The 22100-nt window shown below is 50.7% G+C and overlaps 1 protein-coding gene across 1 annotated transcript in view; it reads left to right on the forward strand.

The window, feature by feature from the left end:
* Window positions 1-20666, forward strand: part of EXTL3 (exostosin like glycosyltransferase 3) — a 132201-nt gene extending 111535 nt beyond the window's left edge. Inside the window, exons 6-9 of the mRNA XM_080342118.1 lie at window positions 12555-12682; window positions 17226-17370; window positions 17903-18031; window positions 20189-20666. Coding sequence (XP_080198244.1) covers window positions 12555-12682; window positions 17226-17370; window positions 17903-18031; window positions 20189-20398 — 612 coding nt within the window. The 3' untranslated portion in view covers window positions 20399-20666. The remainder of the gene's footprint in view (window positions 1-12554; window positions 12683-17225; window positions 17371-17902; window positions 18032-20188) is intronic.
* Window positions 20667-22100: the final 1434 nt, after the last annotated feature.

Consider the following 22100-nt stretch of genomic DNA (forward strand, 5'->3'; position numbering starts at 1 on the left):
CTATTTTTTCTCCTTCATCTGTATGGGCTGTATTACACAGTATTTCTGTGGTTCAAGTACAGGAACAGGGTAATCCTGGCCTGTTTTCGCTCTGCTGCTCTGAAAACACATCATCCCGAGCAGCCACGGGCAGCGCTCCCACCTTCTGCGTCTCTGCCCGGTGTGTGCAGCGCCAGCTTCCCTGCGATACCCAAAACAGGCCCAGGAGAGGAAAGCTGGCGCAGATCAGTGATCCCTTTAACTCAGCGTCTGTTTACATGTTCTCTTTTTGAGCAGCGAGGGCTGGTTAGAAATGGCATCTCCGTGTTGTACTGAAGTGATTCGGAGCTGTGCTTCTCCAGCGCCGAGCTCCTGGGTCTCAGCTTTGTGTATCTAACCCTCTTGTTCCACCACTTAATTGGTGCTGCACTCTCAGGCACCGGGTTATCATGGTTTAGGAATATTGCCCCTTCAGATTCCATTGTATAGGCCTGACCTTGAAAATCACAGAATCATTTTGTTTGGAAGAGACACTCAGGATCATCGAGTCCAACCGTAACCTAACCAACTCTAGCACTAAACCATGCACCTAAGAACCTCATCTAAACACCTTTTAAACATCTCTAGGGATGGTGACTCCAGCACTGCCCTGGGCAGCCTGTTCCAATGCCCCACAGCCCTTTGGGGAAGAAATTGTTCCCCAGGTCCAACCTCAACCTCCCCTGGCTCAACTTGAGGCCGTTTCCTCTTGGGAGAAGAGACCAACACCCTCCATGCTACAACCTCCTTTCAGGGAGTTGTTGACAGCGATAAACTCTCCCCTCAGCCTTCTGTTCTTCAGGCTAAACAGCAGTTTCTTTCCATCCAAAGATCTTTGAGTTGTTGGCACGTTCATAAACTGAACAGCTGCCCTGCGATACCAGGGGAGGATTGACACTGCTGGTTTGTTAAAACGCAGCCGTGTTGGCTTGGAGCGTGCCAGTAAGTTCAACAGTGTGTTATATCGTTACCCTGAGCTTTACAAGAGAAAGCTGTTTATTCCAATAACCTTTTTGCTTCTAAAATTACCACTGTAGCAGCCCAAGGGGTATTTAGAGAGGAAGAAGAGGGAGAGATGAAGTTCAGAGTTGAGGTGGGCTGCCAGAAGCAAGAGCTTGAAGGTTCAACAAGTACAACGAAGGCTGAGAAAAGAGTTTTTGAGAACGTCTTTTTGTTGTTAGGTGAGTGTTTTGGTGCTGTCACTAGAGAATCATAGAATCACAGAACATTTTGGGTGGGAAGGGACCTTCCCAGCTCCCCCAGTGCCACCCCTGCCATGAGCAGGGACATCTGCACCAGCTCAGGTTGCTCAGAGCCCCGTCCAGCCTGGCCTGGGATGTCTCCAGGGATGGTTCAGCCACCTCCTCTCTGCCCAACCTGGGACAGGCTCTCACCACCCTCAGCTCCATTTCCTCCTCATGTCCATCCTGAATCTCCCTCCTTTAGTTTAAAACCATCACCCTTTGTCCTATCGCAACAGGCCCTGCTCAAAAGTCTGTCCCCATCTTTCTTATTGGCCCCTTTTAAGTACTTTTAAAGTTTTTTAAGTACTTTTGAAGAAGAACCATGACATCTGTCAGATCACTACTCCTTTGCGTATTGCCAATTTAATTGAACAAATACCACAATAACCACCACAATTTGGATTCTCATATCCAAACCCTGAGTGGAAGGTTTTCCCTCCTCAGATGTCCTTCTCTCATTTCACAGCAAACAGTGATTTGCGTGTCTGGCTCGTGATCCCAGATCTACTAATGGAAGGTGGGTCGTGAGCTTTTCTGTCCCCTCGCACTCGGCTTTCGTGTAAAGCATAGAGTGGAGTTTCAGAAAGCTGAGAAAGGATGGAGGTGAAGCACTGAGAGATGAGGTATTTGAAACCCTCAACTGCAAGAGACACCGTGTTATCCCAGGGACCTTCTTTGGAGCCAAATAATTACAAATAATTGTAAAATAAACCTAATTGGACAACCATCTCAACGTGCATCTTTAACTGCACAGCAACACACAGAGAGTAAAAACAAGTGAGTCTCTAGATCCCTTTAGTGTTAAAATAAGCATTTTTGTCCTCTAGTTTCTCTACAGCTGCACCCATATGAAAAGGAATAAATAATTGGTTTTATTTGTATCTCAGGGTGTTTTCTCATCTTGGAGATGAGCAACCCACTGATTGCAGTCAAGCAGCTTAAAGAGAGACCAAGTCTTTGCACATATTATGTACATGGACATAATATCCATTTAAAAAAGAAGGATTTCCACTAGTATCTTCCTGTGTGGTTTTGCTCTCAATGGGGGATAATTTATGCTTGGTTTTATGTTGTATTATTTAATTACACGTATTTTAAGGATGCATCTGTTTTGCCAATTTATGCAGCGTGCGCTGCCTTTGGGTAGCTCTGGAGCTAAATACCCTTCCAGTGAAACACTTTTCATACCTCTGGAGATGAGTCTTAAAATAGTCTATAAATCCTTTTCATTCCAATTTTGAAGATGCCTTAAATTGGAGGTGGCAAAGTGCAGAAGTCTGGAGTCTAGAGAGGCTGGTTCAGGGCTGGAGCTGCTTCAAGGTGAAGAGAAAGCGCTGGGAAAGGAGCAGCAGAATAATTAATACATGAGAAAGGGGATAACGGTGACTTTCCAACCCATCTGTGCAAGCAAAGATGAAAGAGAAAGCAAGAAGGTGAAGAATTGCCAGGGGAAGCTGTTATAAAAAACAAGGACATCTCATCAGGCAACAGATGAAGGAACATCCCGCTAAGTGCATTTCTGAAGAGCAGGTTTTGGGTGGACTTTCAAATAAATGACGGTATTTTTGGTACAAGCACCATCAAATCAAGTAAGAGCGCAGATGCCAGAGAATCTGTACGGGGTAGGTGAGAACTGAGATGGAAAAGGTCTGGAAACAGGTGCTGGAGGAGAAGTTACTGTGTGCTTTCTCCTTGTCTGGCCAAAGCAGATCCTGGTGTGGCACCGTTCAGACCCAAGCGCCCGGTGGCCCAGGCCTCATCCAGAGAAGCTGGAGCAGAGCTGGGAACCAGCCCAGCACTTCCCAGTTTGCTGGAGAGAGACTGGTCAGGAGAGGAGCGTATCCCCCAAACAGCTGAACCTCACGTGCAGATGGCTCCGAGCAGCCTGGATCTCTCTCCAGAATGGTTTTGTTTGGGATATCGGGGCTCGTTCAGGAGCTCTGGACACATCCATGCTCGTTTAAATGAGAGGAGATTCAGACAAGAATGAGGGTGAATGATTGTTGACAGTGAGGGTGGTGAGAGCCTGTCCCAGGTTGGCCAGAGAGGTGGTGGCTGAACCATCCCTGGAGACATCCCAGGCCAGGCTGGACGGGGTCTGAGCAGCCTGAGCTGGTGCAGATGTCCCTGCTCATGGCAGGGGGGGAACTGGATGAGCTTTGAAGGTCCCTTGACCCAAACTATTCCATGATTCTATGATTTATCAATATCTTCTGGATTTGGGCATGTTAACCCAAGGGTAACAGCGCAAGATCATTGTCTTAACAAACATCTTAAGGTTTGGTTTTGGCTGAGTTGCTTTATGCATCTGCGGTTGTGCCTTCGCATCCCAAGGTTTTTAAACATGAAATTATCATAAACACAATCAAAAGAACATCAGTTTCTTTACCAAATGCCAGGCTGCTGACACCTGACAGTGCTGGCAGCGTTTCTGGAAGGAGCTTTAACACCATATTTACATGCGTCAAGGTGTGGGGCTGCAAAGTGCAGCTCGTTGGGAACTGTTGACATGCTGTGTGTCATACTGGACTCGTCTCCTTGAATTTTCGGGTCTGGGCTGGGAATGAGAGCATGTTTGTAGGGAGGAAAACCATCATCCCGGGTGGAAAGCCATGCTAGCATCCCTTCTTCTGCCCGCACAGCCCCGGCAGCCCGGCTGCGCACCGAGACGAGCATCGTGTTGTATCGGCGAGGCCAGATTTTTTATTTCTCATTAAATGAAGAATTGCTGGCTGAGCTCAAGGCTGGGATCTGTGCTTTTCACTGTGGTTTTGGCTTTGGAAAGCAGGAGTTGGATGAATTCTTATCCTCTGCAAATTGAGAGGATGGTGGGAGTCGGGATTGGCACAAGTTAAATGTTGTGTGTGGGCAGGACCACGGGGCCGCTGCATTGGATGCTGCACTTTCAGGAGGCGATTGATCGTCTTCAATAAGCACCGCTGGAGTTGTCCTTGGTAAGGGCAGTCAAATAGATTTGAGGTCTGGGCTGAGCGCCATGGTGACCTTGCCAGCTTTTGTGGAGCATCTCAGCTTGCCCAGGACAGGTAGTGATAAAACACTGAGAAAATAAAGGAATAAAAAGCCCGCGGTCTTGGTCAGAACCACGCGATTCACACAAATGTCATCTGGCTGGGAATGGGTAGAGGGCTGTGGAGGTTTTTGATGGCGTCTGTAGCGATGGCAACAGCTCCTTTGGTTTTTCCTTGGCGGAGAGCTTGGTTTCTCGGCACGCAGCCAACGCCTGGTGCCTGCCTTGGGACCGGCTTCTTCTCTTTTCAGCTCCCTGACATGTTAAATGGGGGAAAGATGACATAGAGCACAAAAGAAATCAGAATCAAAGTCCTCTTCAAAAGAGAGCGAACCTCAGGTGTGCAGTTGCCATATGGTGCCTCTCCCAATGCCAGAATTCACAGTACCACAGTATGTTTGGGATTGGAAGGCACCTCAAAAGATCATCCAGCGCAATCCCCCCATGGAGCAGGAACACCCAGATGAGGTTACACAGGAAGGTGTCCAGGCGGGTTGGAATGTCTGCACAGAAGGAGACTCCACAAGCCCCCTGGGCAGCCTGTTCCAGGCTCTGACACCCTCACTGAGAAGAAGTTTCTTCTCAAATTTCAGTGGAACCTCTTGTGTTCCAGCTTGATCCCATTACCCCTTGTCCTATCATTGTTTGCCACCGAGAAGAGCCTGGCTCCATCCTCATGGCACTCACCCTTTATATATTTATAAGCATTAATAAGGTCACCTCTCAGTCTCCTCTTCTCCAGACTAAGGAGACCCAGCTCCCTCAGCTTTTCTTAGTAAGGGAGATGCTCCACTCCCTTAATCATCTTTGTTGCCCTACGCTGGACCCTCTCCAGCAGTTCCCTGTCCTTCTTGAACTGAGGGGCCCAGAACTGGACACAATATTCCAGATGGGGTCTCACTAGGGCGGAGTAGAGGGGCAGGAGAACCTCTCTTGATCTACTGACCACCCCCTTCTAACCCACCCCAGGTACCATTGCCCTTCCTGGCTACAAGGGCCCAGTGCTGGCTCATGGTCATCCTGTTGTCCACCAGGACCCCCAGGTCCCTTTTCCCTACACTGCTCTCTAATATGTAATTTCCTGCCATAGTCCCATCTGACATCCCAAACCTGTTCCTCCATTTCCAGCAGGTCAGTGCAAACCCCTTCTGACAGTTTTACTCCCCAAAAAATATGCAGCTTCAAGGATGCTGCTGTTCCCTGGGACCAGGCAGGATCATCTTCCTCCTCCACATCTCTGGCTGTATTTGCAGAGAAGCGAGTGTCGGTCTGATCTAACACCTCGGTCACCGAGGGAGTTAAAGTAGGGAATGGAGTCCGACGTGGTAAAAATAAAGGTGTGATTTATCCTGCTCATGCAGACGTGAATCTGCACACACTGAACTCTTTCTAAGGAGTCTGGTAAATAATCTCAGCACTCGCATGCAGATGCACAGAGGGACAAGACCCTGGGGTATCTGGGAGTCTGTGGGTCTTGAGGGCTGATCTTCATCAGCCTAATTTTCCAAACTAGGAGTTGAAAATAAATGCCTGGTTACAGAATAGTTTCAGCGTTGCTTGGTACCTGCTCATTGTCCCCCTCTGGAGTTTGCCATCTCCCAAAACCTGCTAACAGACCTCTCCCTAACTTCTGTTAAGCTGATTTTAGTTGCATTCCATACTACATTAGCCAGTGAGAGCAGCCACGTGTGCTGCGAGCCTGCGGACACGGCGAAAAGCTGCGGAAGGTTTGGTTTCCCACGTGCTTTCTGCAGAAGGAAAAAGGCGCCATCAAGGTGGATGGGAAGCAGCCTGATCGGCTTGAAACGAGGGTGTGGATATGGGTGGGATGAAGATCATCAGTTCCCAATTATGCAAATTTTGCCTCCCTCCATGGGTGGAGATGATGACCATAGCATCTCTGGAGCCAGGTCCGAGTGGTCAGGCTGGTCATCCATGATTTGGGAGATGCATTATTCCTTTTCTCCACGGAGAGATCTGAGCCCCTACCTGTGCATCAATGTGGAGCAGGGTCATAGAATCACAGGATGGTTTGAGTTGAAGGGACTATTAAATCTCCCCCAGTCCCCCTGCCATGAGCAGGGACATCTGCACCAGCTCAGGTTGCTCAGAGCCCCGTCCAGCCTGGCCTGGGATGTCTCCAGGGATGGTTCATCCACCACCTCTCTGGCCAACCTGGGCCAGGCTCCCACCACCCTCATTTTAAACAATTTCTTCAGTGTGTCTGTCCTGACATGAGGAAGCTCCGTGTTGGGAACTCTATCCCAGACAAGGTCCTGGGCTGATCCCACCCTGAGGTCACTGCTGTCCCCATGGGGCTAAGCTGAGTTTTGCAGAGGGCTTTGCTGTGGGCCAGTGGATCAATCCTTGGGACAACAGTGAGCGAAAGGACATAACCCCGGAACCTCTGGCTCCTGCAAAGCAAGAAGCTTGTTTCACTGAATCTTTGTAATAAAGCGTTCAGCGTCGTTGCCAAGAAAAGGGATTGACGTGTTGTAAATCTGCATTCTCCCTGGAGAACCACGCTGGCAGGAGCTTTTTTCTTCAAAGTGTAGATCGAGGTCAGCTCTTCAGGCACATTTTCTGATGCATTTGGCTCCCACATCTTCATTACCATAATTCTCAACCTCATGGTGATGAAAGGGCTCGTGCTGTCCCCATCCCCACTCTGCTGATGGTGCTATTTTCCTCCAGCCCATTTGGGTTGAATTGGCACATATTTGGGAATGATATAACGGATGCTTTTCCCAAGAGCTTGTTCTTTGTCTCCTCAAATTATCCAGCCCTCCTGAGGGAATCTTTCTGGGGTTTTTATCTGATGAAGACCTGATGTGAGCAACGAGGTCCCTGTTTTTTGCAGAGTTTGCTCTTTGCCCAGAAATCAATCCAGTTCACCAAGCTGAACTGTCAAAACTTCTCCAAGGGCATAGACATTCTTCATCTTCTCGCCATCAAATTGTATGTGACAATTTAAAGCTTAAGTGTAAAGCCTCACTAGCAAGGAGATTGCTGGAAGATAATGATTTTACTGCATTTTTGTATTTAGGTATAAAAACTTTCAATAATGTATTGATTAGGGGAATTATTGCTGGGCAAACTTTAGATTTATGCTCTGTTTTAGTTCTGTCTAACATTTCTACGATCCATTTGGCCAACATAACTATGAACAACACCAGGAACAAATGGACTTGTGTAGAGTTGTGGGGTTTTATGCTCCCTGAGTCAAAAAAAACCCCATGTTGTGGAACTGAATGGCCTTGAGTTGATTTGCTGAAAGGAGCAGAAACTTCTAATGTGGTGTGTTGGGTGCTCAGAGGCATTTTAGGTCTTGCAGTTTGTCTCAGAAGTTTGCAAACTGTTTAGGAGGTTCATAATTTTTGAGCTGGGGGGCATTTTATTATTCCCAAGGAAAAGCCCAAAATAAAGACAGCCAGAAATACACAATCTGGGGTAGTTTTATGTGTGGAGGGGCTGGGGTTTGAGTGCAGGTCCAACCACTGATCAGTGTTTGGAGCCTTAACGTACGGGAAGGTGGCTTTTTGGTAGATGAGTTTGTGTCTTTCTCGTAGCTCGTTGTCTGATTCCGTGTCCTCCTCGCTGTTTTAATCTCCTCGTTAAGGTAACTTGACTCTGTTTTGCCAGAGCGCAGCGTTTCAGCTTTGCGGAGGGATCACGTTTTGTTGGGTTTTGACAGAGCTTTTGACTCAAGACTGTTGAGAAATAAGGTTGTGTAGAAAGCGGGCATTAAAACAATGGAAGGGCAGGAGAACCAGGTGGGAGATGGAGACATCAATCTAAAAAAGGAACAGCGAGAAGGTTTGGTTGTGGTACCCGTGTGGTTCTCTAGGGTGGAAGAAGCCAACGAGGAGCAGTGGCTGGGACCCAAAGGCTGATCGTTCATGAGGAGTTGTTACCATTTGAGAATGAGCATCCCAGGAAAGGTGGATTCCCCTGCTCTTGATGTCTTCACATAGAGACAGGGTGACTTTCCAGCAGAGATGCTTCTGGTGGCCACCACTCAGAGACGAGGTCCATGTGAAGGTTGATGCAGGTGACTTCAAAGTCCCTTTTGACTTAACTTGCTGCTGTCAGCCCCACCACCTGTCTGCTGTTGGTTATCCAGAAGTTGTTTAGATGATCATCCAGAGACTATTTAGAATCCAGCTGGTGCCATGAAGTTCGTTCTCGTGGCTTTGTGGTTTTGTCCAGGTTGTTTCACAGCTGGTTTATGGTGCTATGTAATGAGACTCTACCAGAGGAAGGGTGGTTGCTTGGCGTCCCCAGGTCCACCACATAGGGAGGTCCCAGAAGATGACCAAGATTACCTTCTCTGGCCTGTAAATCACTGAATTTGGCAACATGACGTACCTCTTGTCTCTACATATAGATCTGTGGTCACCATAACATCTACTGGCTTTTTCCACCCAGCCCCATGTGTGGCAAAGGGTGATTAATCAGTTCTTGCTGAAGAGTCCTTGGAGACACCTGCAGCCGAGGACATGGCACAATGAAGTGTCGTTCAGCTGTATTTTAAGCGTGTGATGGATAAAGTCATGGAAAATGGCTAAATCTCACTTCATGCCATGTGAGGGAGAGGATTGGACTATTGTACTCTTTGCTGATGCAATAATCCTTCTTTTTTCAGCCGGCCTAATGAGCTTCTGAGCACGTTTGTGCCCAGAACGTCCGTTTCGTGCCTGAGGAATCTGGTGTTTTTAGAGGCCCGTTGAATGTAAAAACCTTAGAAGACATAAGAATGTTTCAAGTCCTTGAATCAAACGCTCTCCCCATTCCCTCCTAACCTGTTTCTACAAGGTTAGTTGCTTGAATCAAAGCCGAAAAGTTTCCCGAAAATCCGCTTTTACCTTTCTCAAGAGTTGTATTTTCTGTCTAATAACGCGATGCTCTCGTTTCCGCAGCCTGGGGTGCAGAATATGTGGTCAAGATCAAAAGCTGGTCTTGCCTGAGGAGGCACCACATTCGAACCGTCCTGGGGGACGATGACAGACGAGAGGAAGGTTTTGAATCTCAACCCCATCGTTCCCACCTCAGGTCCCTGCTTTGGGTCCTTGGTGTGGTGGGGAAGGCACAAGGATTGACAAGAACCACCACATAGTTGTCTGATGACAATCAGCTGCATCCTAAATGCTGTAAATTGGGATAGTTCCTTTGAAAACAAGGCATCCAAGGCCTTTAAGTTGCTTCTGACTTTTGCTGGAGCTAATGTGACGATTTGAATGTGTTTGTGGAGGTGTGGGGGCATCCATCTCCTTTGGAACATGCTTCTTTTCAGGGAGGAGATAAATGCGCTGATCTCTCTGTCCTCTGTGATCCCCAATTTCAGACAATTCAGGCAGGATCCGCTTCCCTTTCTCACTTGACAGTAGTTGCATCATGTTATTGTTCAGCAAATTACAGGAAAACAAGTGAATCAATAAAATTTGCTGGGTTTTTCTTTGGGATCTATCGATTCTCAGGCTGCTTTATCTTAAATACTCCCAGCTGAAAGGCAGGAGTCCACCTATTTTCTGTGAAATGCAAAAGCACTTCCAGACCTGCAAAGCTTCAGCCGTGATGGAGCGACCTGAAACTTTTCCACTGCAGAACTTGTGCTGAGTTTTAACTCTTGTCCAGATCTTTACAACATGAGAAGGTGGGTTTGAGCCCAAAGCTCAGCTTTGGGCAGCAGAAATGAGTTGATGTTTGCAGACATGAGTCTCAAATCTTTTCTGGGAAGCTGCGTTGAAGACCCACGGTGAAGAGGAATCTGATAAATTCAAAGCAGTACCCACTTGCTGGTTCATCAGTGAGGTAGAGAGTGCTCAGCCTGGTGGTTCTTGCTCTTCTTTTGTCATTTATCCATCCATCCATCCATCCATCCATCCATCCATCCATCCATCTTCAGCTGGCATGGCAGGACCTTGCATGGAAAGCCTGACAAAACAATTTACCATGGACTCAATGCAATGTGCGCTGATCCTAATGAGTAAGACACCCCCCAGACTTCACCAAAATTGGGCTGGTTTTAATAATTTTTAATAATTTTGCAAACTTTCTAGAAGGTGGAACCTGCAACGGGAGGAAAAGGTTGGTGGGCACAAGACTTTATGAGGAGAAACGGTGCTGCTTTCAGACACACTGCTCGTGAGGAGCCAAAATCCATCTTGCATGTTGAATTAGAGTGAATGATGACCAGTTCCCAACTGGTATGGGCTGGAATTTACTGGAGGGGCCCTTGCCTGTGTCAGAAACCACAAAAGCTTGTCTTGGGTGGTTTTTGCAAGTCTGAAGCCTTTGGAGAACTGTTTGGGGTGGGTTGCTCATGTGTTGACCAGGAAAGGCCGACCAGGTGTGGGAGGCAGGAAATATCCTAAAGCATTTAACCACACATGTACTAAAGTAGATCATATAAATGCCACGATGCACTGGTTGATTAATTAGAAAATGGCTGCAAATTAGGGCTAATGGCTCTTGATGAAAGTGGTGAAGTGTGGGTGTCCCACTGAAGGCGTTCAGTGGCCCCACCAGTGTCTGCTTTGGTTTTGTCGCTGTATTGGTTTGACGAAGTGCTCTTCCAGTCCAGAGAACGTCTCTTCCAGTCCAAAAAGTGTCCCTGTGTGGGGCCTGGTTGCCACATTTAGATCTGTGTCACCTCTTTCTGAGCCAGAAAACTCGCTCACAGAATAGTTTTGATTGGAAAAGACCCTCAAGATCATCAAGTCCAGCCGTTCCCCCACCCCTGGCACTGCCCCATGTCCTGAGAACCTCATGTCTGTCTGTCCAGCCCTCCAGGGCTGGTGACTCCAGCACTGCCCTGGGCAGCCTGTTCCAATGCCCCACAGCCCTTTGGGGAAGAAATTGTTCCCCACATCCAACCTCAACCTCCCCTGGCGCAACTTGAGGCCGTTTCCTCTGCTCCTGGCGCTTGTTCCTGGGGAGCAGAGCCGGATTTTGGTTGTTTCTCCATGCCCCCCCAGCAGCTATTGACAGATGAAAGCACTAACACAGGCTTTACACAGGAATTTAATCATCCCAGCTGCCATGTGGATCCCCGATACAACTATTTTCCGCTGTTAATGGTTTCAGTGTGGCCTTTTTTTATGTGATCAAATGTAATCTTATTTAATGGAGTTTTATTGCCGTGTCGCCTTATTCTTTCCACCAGGCTGGACTTTATTTTTAAATCAAAGACAGATTGTTCAGAGGAGAGCCAGAGAAACAACTGGAGGGATTGAACAGGATGGGAAGCTTGGGGTGGACTGAGTGTCTATAGATCATCCAGGGCATGTGAAACGTGTGAAAACAAGGGAGAGAAAGGGTCTGGTGTGGAAGGGGCTGACAAGGAGAGGGACAGGCTGAGAGAGTTGGGGTGTTCAGCTGGAGAACAGAAGCTCGGGGGAGACCTCAGTGTGGCCTTTCTGGACTTAAAAGGGGCCTGTAAGAAAGATGGGGACAGACTTTTGAGCAGAGCCTGTTGCAATAGGACAAGGGGTGATGGTTTTAAACTAAAGGAGGGAGATTCAGGCCAGACATGATGCAGAAATTGTTTACACTGAGGGTGGTGAGAGCCTGGCCCAGGTTGGCCAGAGAGGTGGTGGCTGAACCATCCCTGGAGACATCCCAGGCCAGGCTGGACGGGGTCTGAGCAGCCTGAGCTGGTGCAGATGTCCCTGCTCATGGCAGGGGGCACTGGGTGAGCTTTAATGGTCCCTTCCCACCCAAACCATTCTGTTATTTGATGTAATTCAGTCCGATCTTACATGCATATGGCTGGGGATAAGGGACATTGCACAGTGTGAGCTTTGGAAGAGTTTTGAGAGAGGGAGGCATTGCAAATGAGTTGTGTCCAAGCCAGAAATCGTGGGCAGTTGCAGAAACAATTCAGTTCAGCTCAGCGCTGGAGAAACGCTGCGAGGGCCGCTGCTTCAGCAGCCGTAGGACAGACTGGCCGCGGCTGCCGTGTTCTGCTCTCTTGGTTTGGTATTGCTGAAGCACCCTCGGGCAGCGACCGCAAGTGCCGTCCTTACCGCTGGTACCGGGCATCGCTTGGGTTTGGCTTTGGCCGTGTGGCGAGACGGGCAGGACGCGGCAGGGAGAGGGATGGAAGCTGGAGTTGGTGCCAGGCTGATGCTTTTTGCTTAGTAAGTGCTTTCCCATCACAGCGGCTACAAAGCTGAGACAAAATGTTGGACCGTGTGCAGCCCCGACCCCTAAATCCTCTGGGCATGTAGAGCCATTGCAACTATTGTGTGTTCACCTCTTAGGTTGTTCGCACAGAGAAAAACAGCCTGAACAACCGGTTCCTGCCGTGGGATGAGATCGAGACGGAGGCCATCCTGTCCATCGATGACGACGCTCACCTGCGCCACGACGAGATCATGTTTGGGTTCCGGTGAGTACCCTCTTGGTACCCAAACTCAGGTTTTCCGCATCCAGGGTCTGTTCAGACGCAGCCCGGCCTGGTGGCTAAAGCCGGGGCCAGAATTAGGACCAGCGCATCCCTTCCCGTGGTTTCCAGCTCAATTTCTTGGAGGAGGAATACACACTAATGAACTGTTTAATGAGCGCAGGTGGGCGGGCTGATTTCAGGTTGTCCCGGCAACACTGATTCTCACGCTTCTTAACCTCGACTCTTTGGCATTTGCTGTGCTGATGATGTTCTCTTAATGATTTTGGGGGGTGCGTGGCTTCCTAGGGTGGAAGGAAACTGGAACACAAATCTAAGAGGCTGTTGCCTTCCATCCTTCACATGCCCGTGGCAAGGGCAGGACGTTTGCAGGACGCGATGCTCGTGTGTCCTCTGCTCGTTGTGACACTGGGATGTGACAGCTCTTTTGGTATTTTTCACTGCAGAGCATAGAATCATGGAATCGTTTTGGTCGGAAAAGACCAAAGCTCATCGAGTCCGGACGTTAATCTCACAGTGCCAAATGTTTTAGCAGAAACAAGTGTGGTTTTGTAAACAAGCTTTCCTCACCTGTGATCCTTCACCCCTTCGCGGTACCTGTTCCAATCTGGGTTCACCGTGTCTGAACGTGGATAACAGGCAATGGACGCAGCATCTCCCTTCAGTAATCTAAATATTTCATTATCTTAACTGAAAAAAGGCTGCGGTTGCTCTTTTCTGACGCCCTACAGAACAGCTCATACGCACCATGCAGCTCAGTACCTCCTATTACATTTTCACATGTGTCAAACTGATGACTTCATCATCATCTTCTCTACCTCAACTAATAATTTTCCATATTGTACCAAATCAGATGTTTTGCTGAAAGTCAACACCCAAGATATCCATTAACTTTCATTTTTTTTTCAAAAATATGTAATATATTAAAAAAATCATTATGATTTAGGCATAGTACATTTATAGAGCGTTTTATTCCGTTTCATAGAATGCCTTCAGTTGGAAGGGACCCACAAGGATCATCAAGTCCAGCTCCTGTCCCTGCACAGGACAACCCCATATGCATTCCTCATGTTATTTTTCATTGCAATTGCAGACAGGTGGGCCAAGCAAATGCACAGCGGTGGCTTCACATCTTGCCTCAGACCATTTCTTCTCAAGGCCCTCTGGGAGCTGCCAAGGATACATCAAAATATCTACACAATGTTTGCGTGAAGTTGCATGTCGATAGATAGATTATTTAAGATTTTTAAGACTTATGGAAAGGATGGAAAATGCAGACGTTACACAGAAAAGCCTGGTGCTGGTTTCTCCCATTCCCACCCCCTTCTTGCTCCAGCATCTACGTCTTCCCTTGACTTTGCCCTGGTGAAAACCTTCCTGATTTCAGGGCCAAGGAGGAAAGCGGGTCCATGGGCTCCTGCTGTGGGAGGGTTTGCGGGTGAAAGCTCTCCGACCACCAAGGTGGTGCTGGGGAGCGAGGGTGGCACGAGGAGCAAGGGCGGAATGGGGGACAAGGACAGAACGAGGAACGACATGAGGGGCGAGGACGGCACAAGGAGCGAGGCCAGAATGAAGAGTGAGGATGACACGAGGGCGAGGACAGAATGAGGAGTGGGGATGGCCTTGTTCTTTCCACCAGGCTGTCCTCACACAGGGACGAGGAATGAGGCCAGCACAAGGAGCGAGGACGGCACAGGGGTGAGGACGGCTCCAGGAGCGAGCTCCGCAGCTCGTTAGGCTGTGGCTCGTTAGTGGTTGGGAGCAGGGGTGGCAATTGCTCATCCCAGAGCAGCTGGTGAGGGGGCGAGACATGGGGACCAGCTCCCACCAAAACGTATTGGCTCGTGTTTGGGAGGAAGGTTAAAAGGCACAAAATGCCTGGAAGCCCAACAAGCTCTTTGAAAGATGAGGAACGATGCGTTGAAGTGATTAAAGCAAAGGAGTGGGTGTCAGGGCTCCTGGCTTCCCTTCCGTGCCCCGTTTCAGGCTCTTTACCTGAACTTGGCCGTTTTCTCCTCCTCTTTGGTCTCCGTTTGCCGCAGCGCCTGGCTGAGGCTTTTCCACTCAGCCCTGCAGAGCATCAAACAAAATTTGGGAGCGCCGGGTGTTATTCTCCCTCATATCCTTGCTTACAAACGCCTTGTTCGCACAAAACCTCCCTGTGCTCAGCCAGGGACCAAACGGTGTCTGGGCTATGGAGTGAACGTGGGGGATGGATGAACTGGCCCCTAACAACGGGGTTTTGTTGCAACTTTGCTTCAGGCTGTAATTCTTGGGGCCAAACGCCTCCTTTTGATCAGTTTTCTGCTCAAGAGCGAGCTGGAGGTGCATGCCCAGAGCAAACCTTTCTGAAGAGCATCCCCAGAATGATTCTCCGGAAAAATCCTTATTTTTGAGGCTGAGCTTAGAAGGAAAAAGCATCACATTCACAGGAAAGCGAGAGAAATGGAAGGGAATGAGTAGTTTCAACTGTGACTTTTCAAACCCATCGCGCTGGATTGACAGAAACGGCAGCGAACAAGCACTCAAGGAGATGTCAAAGGTGACACCCTCAAAATGCCTGGAAGCCCAACAAGCTCTTTGAAAGATGAGGAACGATGCGTTCTGGGAAGCTGTTGGGGTGTTTCATTACTTGGTTTTCTTCATCAGGTTATGGCGGAGTTTCATTAATTTGAGGAGGGCTTATAACAATAAACACATGGCGGTGTCAGTGACTGCAAGGAAAGCGCAGGGCTTGCAGAAGCTCCATCTCCTCGACAGCCCATCGCCCTGTGGCCATCGCTTCTGTGACTCCACGGGAAGGGCAACCTGCATCCCCAAGTGAAAAAACTGAAAAGGCCACTTTCTGCCTTAATTTTGCACCTATGAAGAAGGAAAACCCTTGCGTGTCCAACAGGCACCCACTTGGGACTTGTTCACTGTGGCCCCAAGTCACCGAGTTTGGAAACGCGTCTCAGACACGACCTGTTGGGAGGTGGGATGGGAGGATCCGCAGGCGTCCCGCACCCCTGCCGGTGGGTTTATTTCCCAAGCGAGGCGTTAGGCACTGATGTTTTTCTTCATTATTCGTGGCAGTGCTGCAGCTGTCCTGTGGGATTCCTCTCGAGGAGATCAAGCTTCACAGCACAATATTAAGTGAGCTCACGTGTGAACCTCACGATTTAATTCCCTACGGCTCGATTGCAAACCTGTGTTAGGGTGTTTTTTCCATATGGACAGAGCCTGGGAAGCCGCTAGATGCCAATTTGGGGTGGAAAACTGGCAGTTTGGCACTCCAGGTCTTCTGTTTGGAGACACTGGGGTCTTCAGCATCTCAGCAGCTTTCCTAAAGGGAGTTTGATGTTATCTCTACTTTACGAAGGAGGAAACAGCTTCTGGGAGATGCAAAGTCCCGGGGGTTTGGGGAAGAAGCGAGGAGATGTTGGGTTACCCCCAGGCCAGGTCTTGGCTGCTCTTGACTTTTTGTAGCGGAAAATAAGAGAGAAGCAGCATTGGGGTACGTGTCGTGGATGTCCCTGCGTGGGCTGTGGGGAGCTGGTGGCAAATGGAAGAGTTTCTCAACCCTTGTGAGTTAGAAAATGTGACATTTTTGAGTTAGGAGTGCTTGCTCCATGAATAAACAACTTGAACGTGCCTCTGTACCGAACAATGTTGGTTGGTGCTCATGGCCCAGGCTTGGAAGAGCTGACCAGGGGATGGTTTAGTTCACACCTAACAGCTTCTAACCTGTAACAAGAGAAGGTCAACAAATTCTGCCTCTCCGTTAAAGCCACGATTTCTGCGTTATTGCACTACAATAGGAAAAAAATCAGAGTTATCTCAGGGAGAAAGCTTGTTCATGGCTCACTGGGGCAGCTGTGACGGCTCATCGGTCCCTCCTGCCAAAAGCAGAGCTTTGGTTGAATCACAGAATCACCGAGTCCCATCCTGGTTGGGTTGAAGGGACCTCTGGAGATCCCCCAGTCCAACCCAGCTGCTCACGCAGGGTCACAGAGCAGATCACACAGGTGGGTCCAGGCGGGTTTGAATGTCTCAGAGCAGGAGACTCCACACCCGCTCTGGGCAGCCTGGGCCAGGCTCTGGCACCTCCCAGCAAACAAGTTGCTGCTCATGTTCACATGGAGCGTCCTGTGTTTCAGTCTGTGCCCGTTGCCCCTCACCCTGGTGTTGGGCACCACTGAACAGAGTCTGGTCCATCCTCTGACACCCACCCTGACATATTGATCCCATTGATCACATCCCTCTCAGCTTCTCTTCTCCAGCTCAACAGCCCCAGCTCTCTCAGTCTCCTCATCACAAAGATGCTCCAGACCCCTCAGCATCTTTGTGTCCCTCCCTGGACTCTCTCCAGTAATTCCCAGACTCCGAGGTATTTTGGCCATTCTTTGGATGAGCAGTTGCTCAACCTTTCCATGTGTAGTCATCTCCATCACTTGCAGGCCCACCTTGGAAGCTCCGTTGGTGTCAAGGGTGAGTCCTGTGCGTCGCGGTTGGGTTTGTGTCTCACCGAAAGCTTTTGCGTTCGCAGGGTCTGGAGGGAGGCGAGGGACCGCATTGTCGGCTTCCCGGGCCGCTACCACGCCTGGGACATCCCCCACCAGTCCTGGCTCTACAACTCCAACTACTCCTGCGAGCTCTCGATGGTGCTCACTGGTGCTGCCTTCTTCCATAAGGTGAGATGTTGCGGCCGCAAAGCCCTGAGCTTTCCCTTCCTTCTCGGAGCAAACGGAGGCTGCACGTTTGTGGGGTTGTATTTTTTCTTTAAAAGAAGCAGTTTTGGAGCTCGCCATTTGCTTCCCTACGCTGCATCTTCACTGTAGCATCTTTAGCCTTGCAAAGTGTTGCGAGGGGCAATTTGCAGGGAATTGGCTGGGGGTGTGGGAGGCACTGGTTTGTGTTGGAAGGGAGCGGAGCGGAAAGTGGCTCCGTGACATTGTGCCTGTCTCCATGGGAGAGACAACAGTCAGTAAAGACACCTCGAGAAAAGGAGGGGATGTCTTTTTGTCCTGAGCTGTCGTGTCACAATTTCTGAGCTTACAGGAGCCTCAGGACTCGATCAGCGTTGGCTTTGGGGTAGATTTGCTGCTGCTGCAGGTACAATAGATCTGGGTGCAGGATTGATTCTGTTATGGGGGTCTCCACTGCATCCTTGAGCTCTTTGCTTGGGACACCTTGGGCAACATTGCACCTTTTTATCCTTCCCAGTACTACGCCTACCTGTACTCCTACGTGATGCCGCAAGCCATCCGTGACATGGTGGATGAATACATCAACTGCGAGGACATCGCCATGAACTTCCTGGTGTCTCACCTGACCAGAAAACCTCCCATAAAGGTAAAGTGCCAGGCGGGAGTTTGTTCTGCGCTTTGTGTTTCTGGAGAAGCGGTGGGTTGTGCCATGTCTTTGAAAGGCAAGTGGTGTTTGGAGCCTGATCTGCTCCGGGGGAAGTAAAATCGCAGAAACATGGAATCATTTTGGCTGGAAAAGACGCTCAAGGTCATCGAATCCAACTGTTCACCCACCCCTGTCCCTGCCCCGTGTCCCTGAGAACCTCATGTCCGTCTGTCCAGCCCTCCAGGGATGGTGACTCCAGCACTGCCCTGGGCAGCCTGTTCAATGCCCCACAGCCCTTTGGGGAAGAAATTGTTCCCCACATCCAACCTCAACCTCCTTCACTGACATCAAACCAAACTAACCCAGGCTTGCTCTGCTGGAGCTCAGTGAGACTCGGGGCACAAACAGATGCAGGAGCAAAGGCTGAACCTCACATAACTCATTAGGATGAAAGCAAACTCTTCTGACTCATTTCACCTCCATCGTTCACAGAATCATTTTCATTGGAAGCGACCCTTAAGATCATAGAGTGCAACCATAACCTAACTCTGGCACTGCCCCATGGCCCTGAGAACCTCATCTCCATCCATCTCCATTTGTTCAACCCCTCCAGGGCTGGTGACTCCAGCACTGCCCTGGGCAGCCTGTTCCAATGCCCCACAGCCCTTTGGGGAAGACATTGTTCCCACATCCAACCTCAACCTCCCCTGGCGCAACTTGAGGCCGTTTCCTCTGCTCCTGGCGCTTGTTCCTGGGGAGCAGAGCCCGACCCCCCTGGCTCCAAGCTCCTTTCAGGCAGGTCAGAGATCAGAAGGTCTCCCCTCAGCTCCTGTTCTCCAGCTGAACCCCCCAGGTCCCTCAGCCGCTCCATCACACTTGTGCTCCAGCCCCTCCCCAGCTCCGTTCCCTTCTCTCCACTCGCTCCAGCACCTCAAGGCCTTTCTTGGCGTGAGGGACACACGACCCCTACCAAAATCTGTCAGCATGGCCCCTCTCCATCCTCAAGGGGATGTTGTGCGTGTTCAGGAACGTGTGAGAAGTCAGTGCAACCCTCAGAATCAGCCAAATCCCACCGCAGCAAGCAGATAAATTGGGGTTTGACTTACACTGCAGCTCAGCCCAGAGGTTTCCTGGGTCAGCAAAGGCCCTTCCAAGCAGCTGATCACAAAAAGGCACATTTTCTTCTTTCCATTACACACAGCACAAGCAGGAATGGTTTCCTTGCTGCTTTTGTGTGGCTTTCCGGAGCCATCCAGGCCCCCTGTGTGCGGGGCTGTTGGTCCAAACGCGGCGGTGCAGCTGAGACTCCCCTGCTCCGCGACAACAAATCAGCCTCACAGTTTTGAGCATGAATTTTGCTGCAGATCATTCTGCTCTTTATCGCTGCTGGCAAAGTGCTCTTTACAGCCCTGCGTATGTCTCCCCACGGCAGGCCAGCTGCCTCGGACATGGGTCTCGCCATAAATATGATGGGTGGGTTTTTCTGTGTGATGTTTTTCCCATCTGGAGCTGCTATGAAGTGAAGGCTGGAGAGTTTGGTGCAGCTGAGAGCATAATCAGGCCAAACCAAAGGGCAATGCAGTGGGAGGCCCGATTCCACACAGAAAAGGCCTTTCTGGACTTAAATGGGCCCAATAAGAAAGATGGGGACGGACTTCATAGCGGGACCTGTTATAATAGGACAAGAGGTGATGGTTTTAAACTAAAGGAGGGAGATTCAGGAAGAAATTGAGCTGAGGGTGGTGAGAGCCTGGCCCAGGTTGGCCAGAGAGGTGGTGATGAACCATCCCTGGAGACATCCCAGGCCAGGCTGGACGGGGCTCTGAGCAACCTGAGCTGGTGCAGATGTCCCTGCTATGGCAGGAGTGGGACCAGATGGGCTTTGAATGTCCCTTCCAACCCAAACCATCCTGTGATTCCATCTGTAGCTGGTGAAAGGAAAGGATTTCCTTTCTCAAGCTCGTGTCTTTTCCCTCAAACAGCTTCTCAAACATTAAACCAGAAACAAGTAACTAAGAATATGTAGATCATCGTGTCCCCCTTTAGCCTTTGCTGTGGCAAAGCTGGTGTGGACCGTGTCCTCCTTTGCTGGGCCCCCATCCGTCCAGGAGCGCTGTGTGAGCGTGTCCACTGACCCTCGTGTCCCTCTCTTGCCAGGTCACCTCCCGCTGGACTTTCCGCTGCCCTGGGTGCCCGCAGGCGCTTTCGCACGACGACTCGCACTTCCACGAGCGGCACAAGTGCATCAACTTCTTCGTGAAGGTGTACGGGTACATGCCGCTGCTGTACACCCAGTTCCGCGTGGACTCGGTCCTCTTCAAGACCCGCCTGCCCCACGACAAGACAAAATGCTTCAAGTTCATCTAGAAGCGGGGGCAGCCGCCCCCTGGGCTCTCCCGACTGTGTCCGGAGGCGGGTGAGGGCGCAGGCGGATTTTTGGCAGGGCTGAGAGTGCGAAACACCTTGTGCTACAGACTCCGGCCTCCCCCACGGAGCAAAAGGGACGCCCTGCATTGGGACGGGCGTGTTTCCCCCAGCCATGCGGATCAGGATCTCACGGCTCCCGTAAAGACGCTCCCTGGGGTCGTACACTGAGGAACGGCGCGTTGGCCGGCGGTTCTGCCCCTCCGCTAGCCAAGGGCCACCATTCTTTTTAATTATAATTATTGTTATTTAAAATGAAAGTGGTTTAGATTTGCCGCGTGAGGCTTTTTTTCTTTTTCCCCCTTTTTTTCCCCCTTTACCCACCCACTTTTCCCTCCGGTTCCGCCTGCGCACTCGGGGGGACCGGAGCGAGGCCGGTCAGAGCTGTTTGACACGGTGAGGTTATTCCCAGCTCCGGTCACCTCTAATGTCCCCGTCCTTCCTTCCACACACCAGCTCCTGGCTCATCTTGCCCTGTGGCTACTACTGAGGCCTTCCAGGTGTCATCTGGTGACGAGCTCTTTGTTCCGCTCCCTCTCAAAGGGGGATGAGCAGGGAAGGATTTGACCTCGGAGGGTGGTTCCCCAGCTCCCTGGGGAGTTTGGCCACTGCCGCCTCGTTCTCCGTGTCCTTCTCACCCCGCACGGCCCGCGGCCGGTGCTGCTGAACCTCCAGAGATGGGAGCGCGTTGGGGGCTTGGGAAGGACCCATCGCAGCATGGACGGGGCTGGCGATGCCTCGACCCGCAGTTTTCTGCAGCCAAAGGCGGCTGTGGGGCCTCCTGCCCTTTTCACAAAGCGCGTTGGGGCTTTTCCTCCTCGTTCAGCAGCCCCGCAGATTTGCTCCAGCAGCACCCGCAGATGGGCTACGGGAGAGCTGATAAAATAAACCAGTTTGCCAAGAGCATCCGAGCGTGGCCGCGGTCGCTGAGAGCGACTCTGAGTCGGGGTGTCGGCGCTTCTCTGGAGGTCACTTTGCATTTCGCAGGGTGGAGGAAGGAGAAGACACCGACCGTCAATGCAAGCGAAGCGCCAGCCCAGCCTGTGTGTCCCTTGTCCCTCCGCGTTGGGTTTGCCCCCCCGGGGCCTCAGCATCGCTGCCTTAAACCCCGTCCCCTCCGCACCCGTGTCCCGGCTTTGGGCTGAGGGTAAATCCCACCAAGAAACACCGATCAAGACATGGGGCTGTTTTCGGAGGTGGTTTCTCTCCCAGTGAAGCGAAACACCGTTGCGTCTGTGTCCACTCTGCTCCGTCCTGCTTCGATCCCACCCCGCAGCAGGAGGGGAGGACACAGGTCGCCCTCTCGGTGTCCTGCTCTCCCCCAGGGGTTCAGGGGCAGCCTGGAGAAGCTCTTGCTGGGTAGACGAGAAGGTGACGCTTGTGTGATTCACCTCCACGTCCCTGGTTGTGCTGCCCGACCCACAGCAGCAGGTTGCAGCTCAGCACCCCGGCGCAGCAGCCGATGTCACCACCTGGTTGTGTCACCTCCGTGTCCCAGGAGGAGCCAGGACGGGCCGTCAGCAGCTGCAGGGTCGGCCGTGCCTGCACAGTGCGGTTTGGGGGGTTAAGTGGCCTCTCCAGCCACATTTCAGCCTTTGTGTCAGCCCCACGGGCTGGGGCACCAACCGCAGCCAAATACGTATCA

Source organism: Nesoenas mayeri (genome assembly GCF_963082525.1).
Source record: "Nesoenas mayeri genome assembly, chromosome: 3".
Taxonomy (NCBI): Eukaryota; Metazoa; Chordata; class Aves; order Columbiformes; family Columbidae; genus Nesoenas; species Nesoenas mayeri.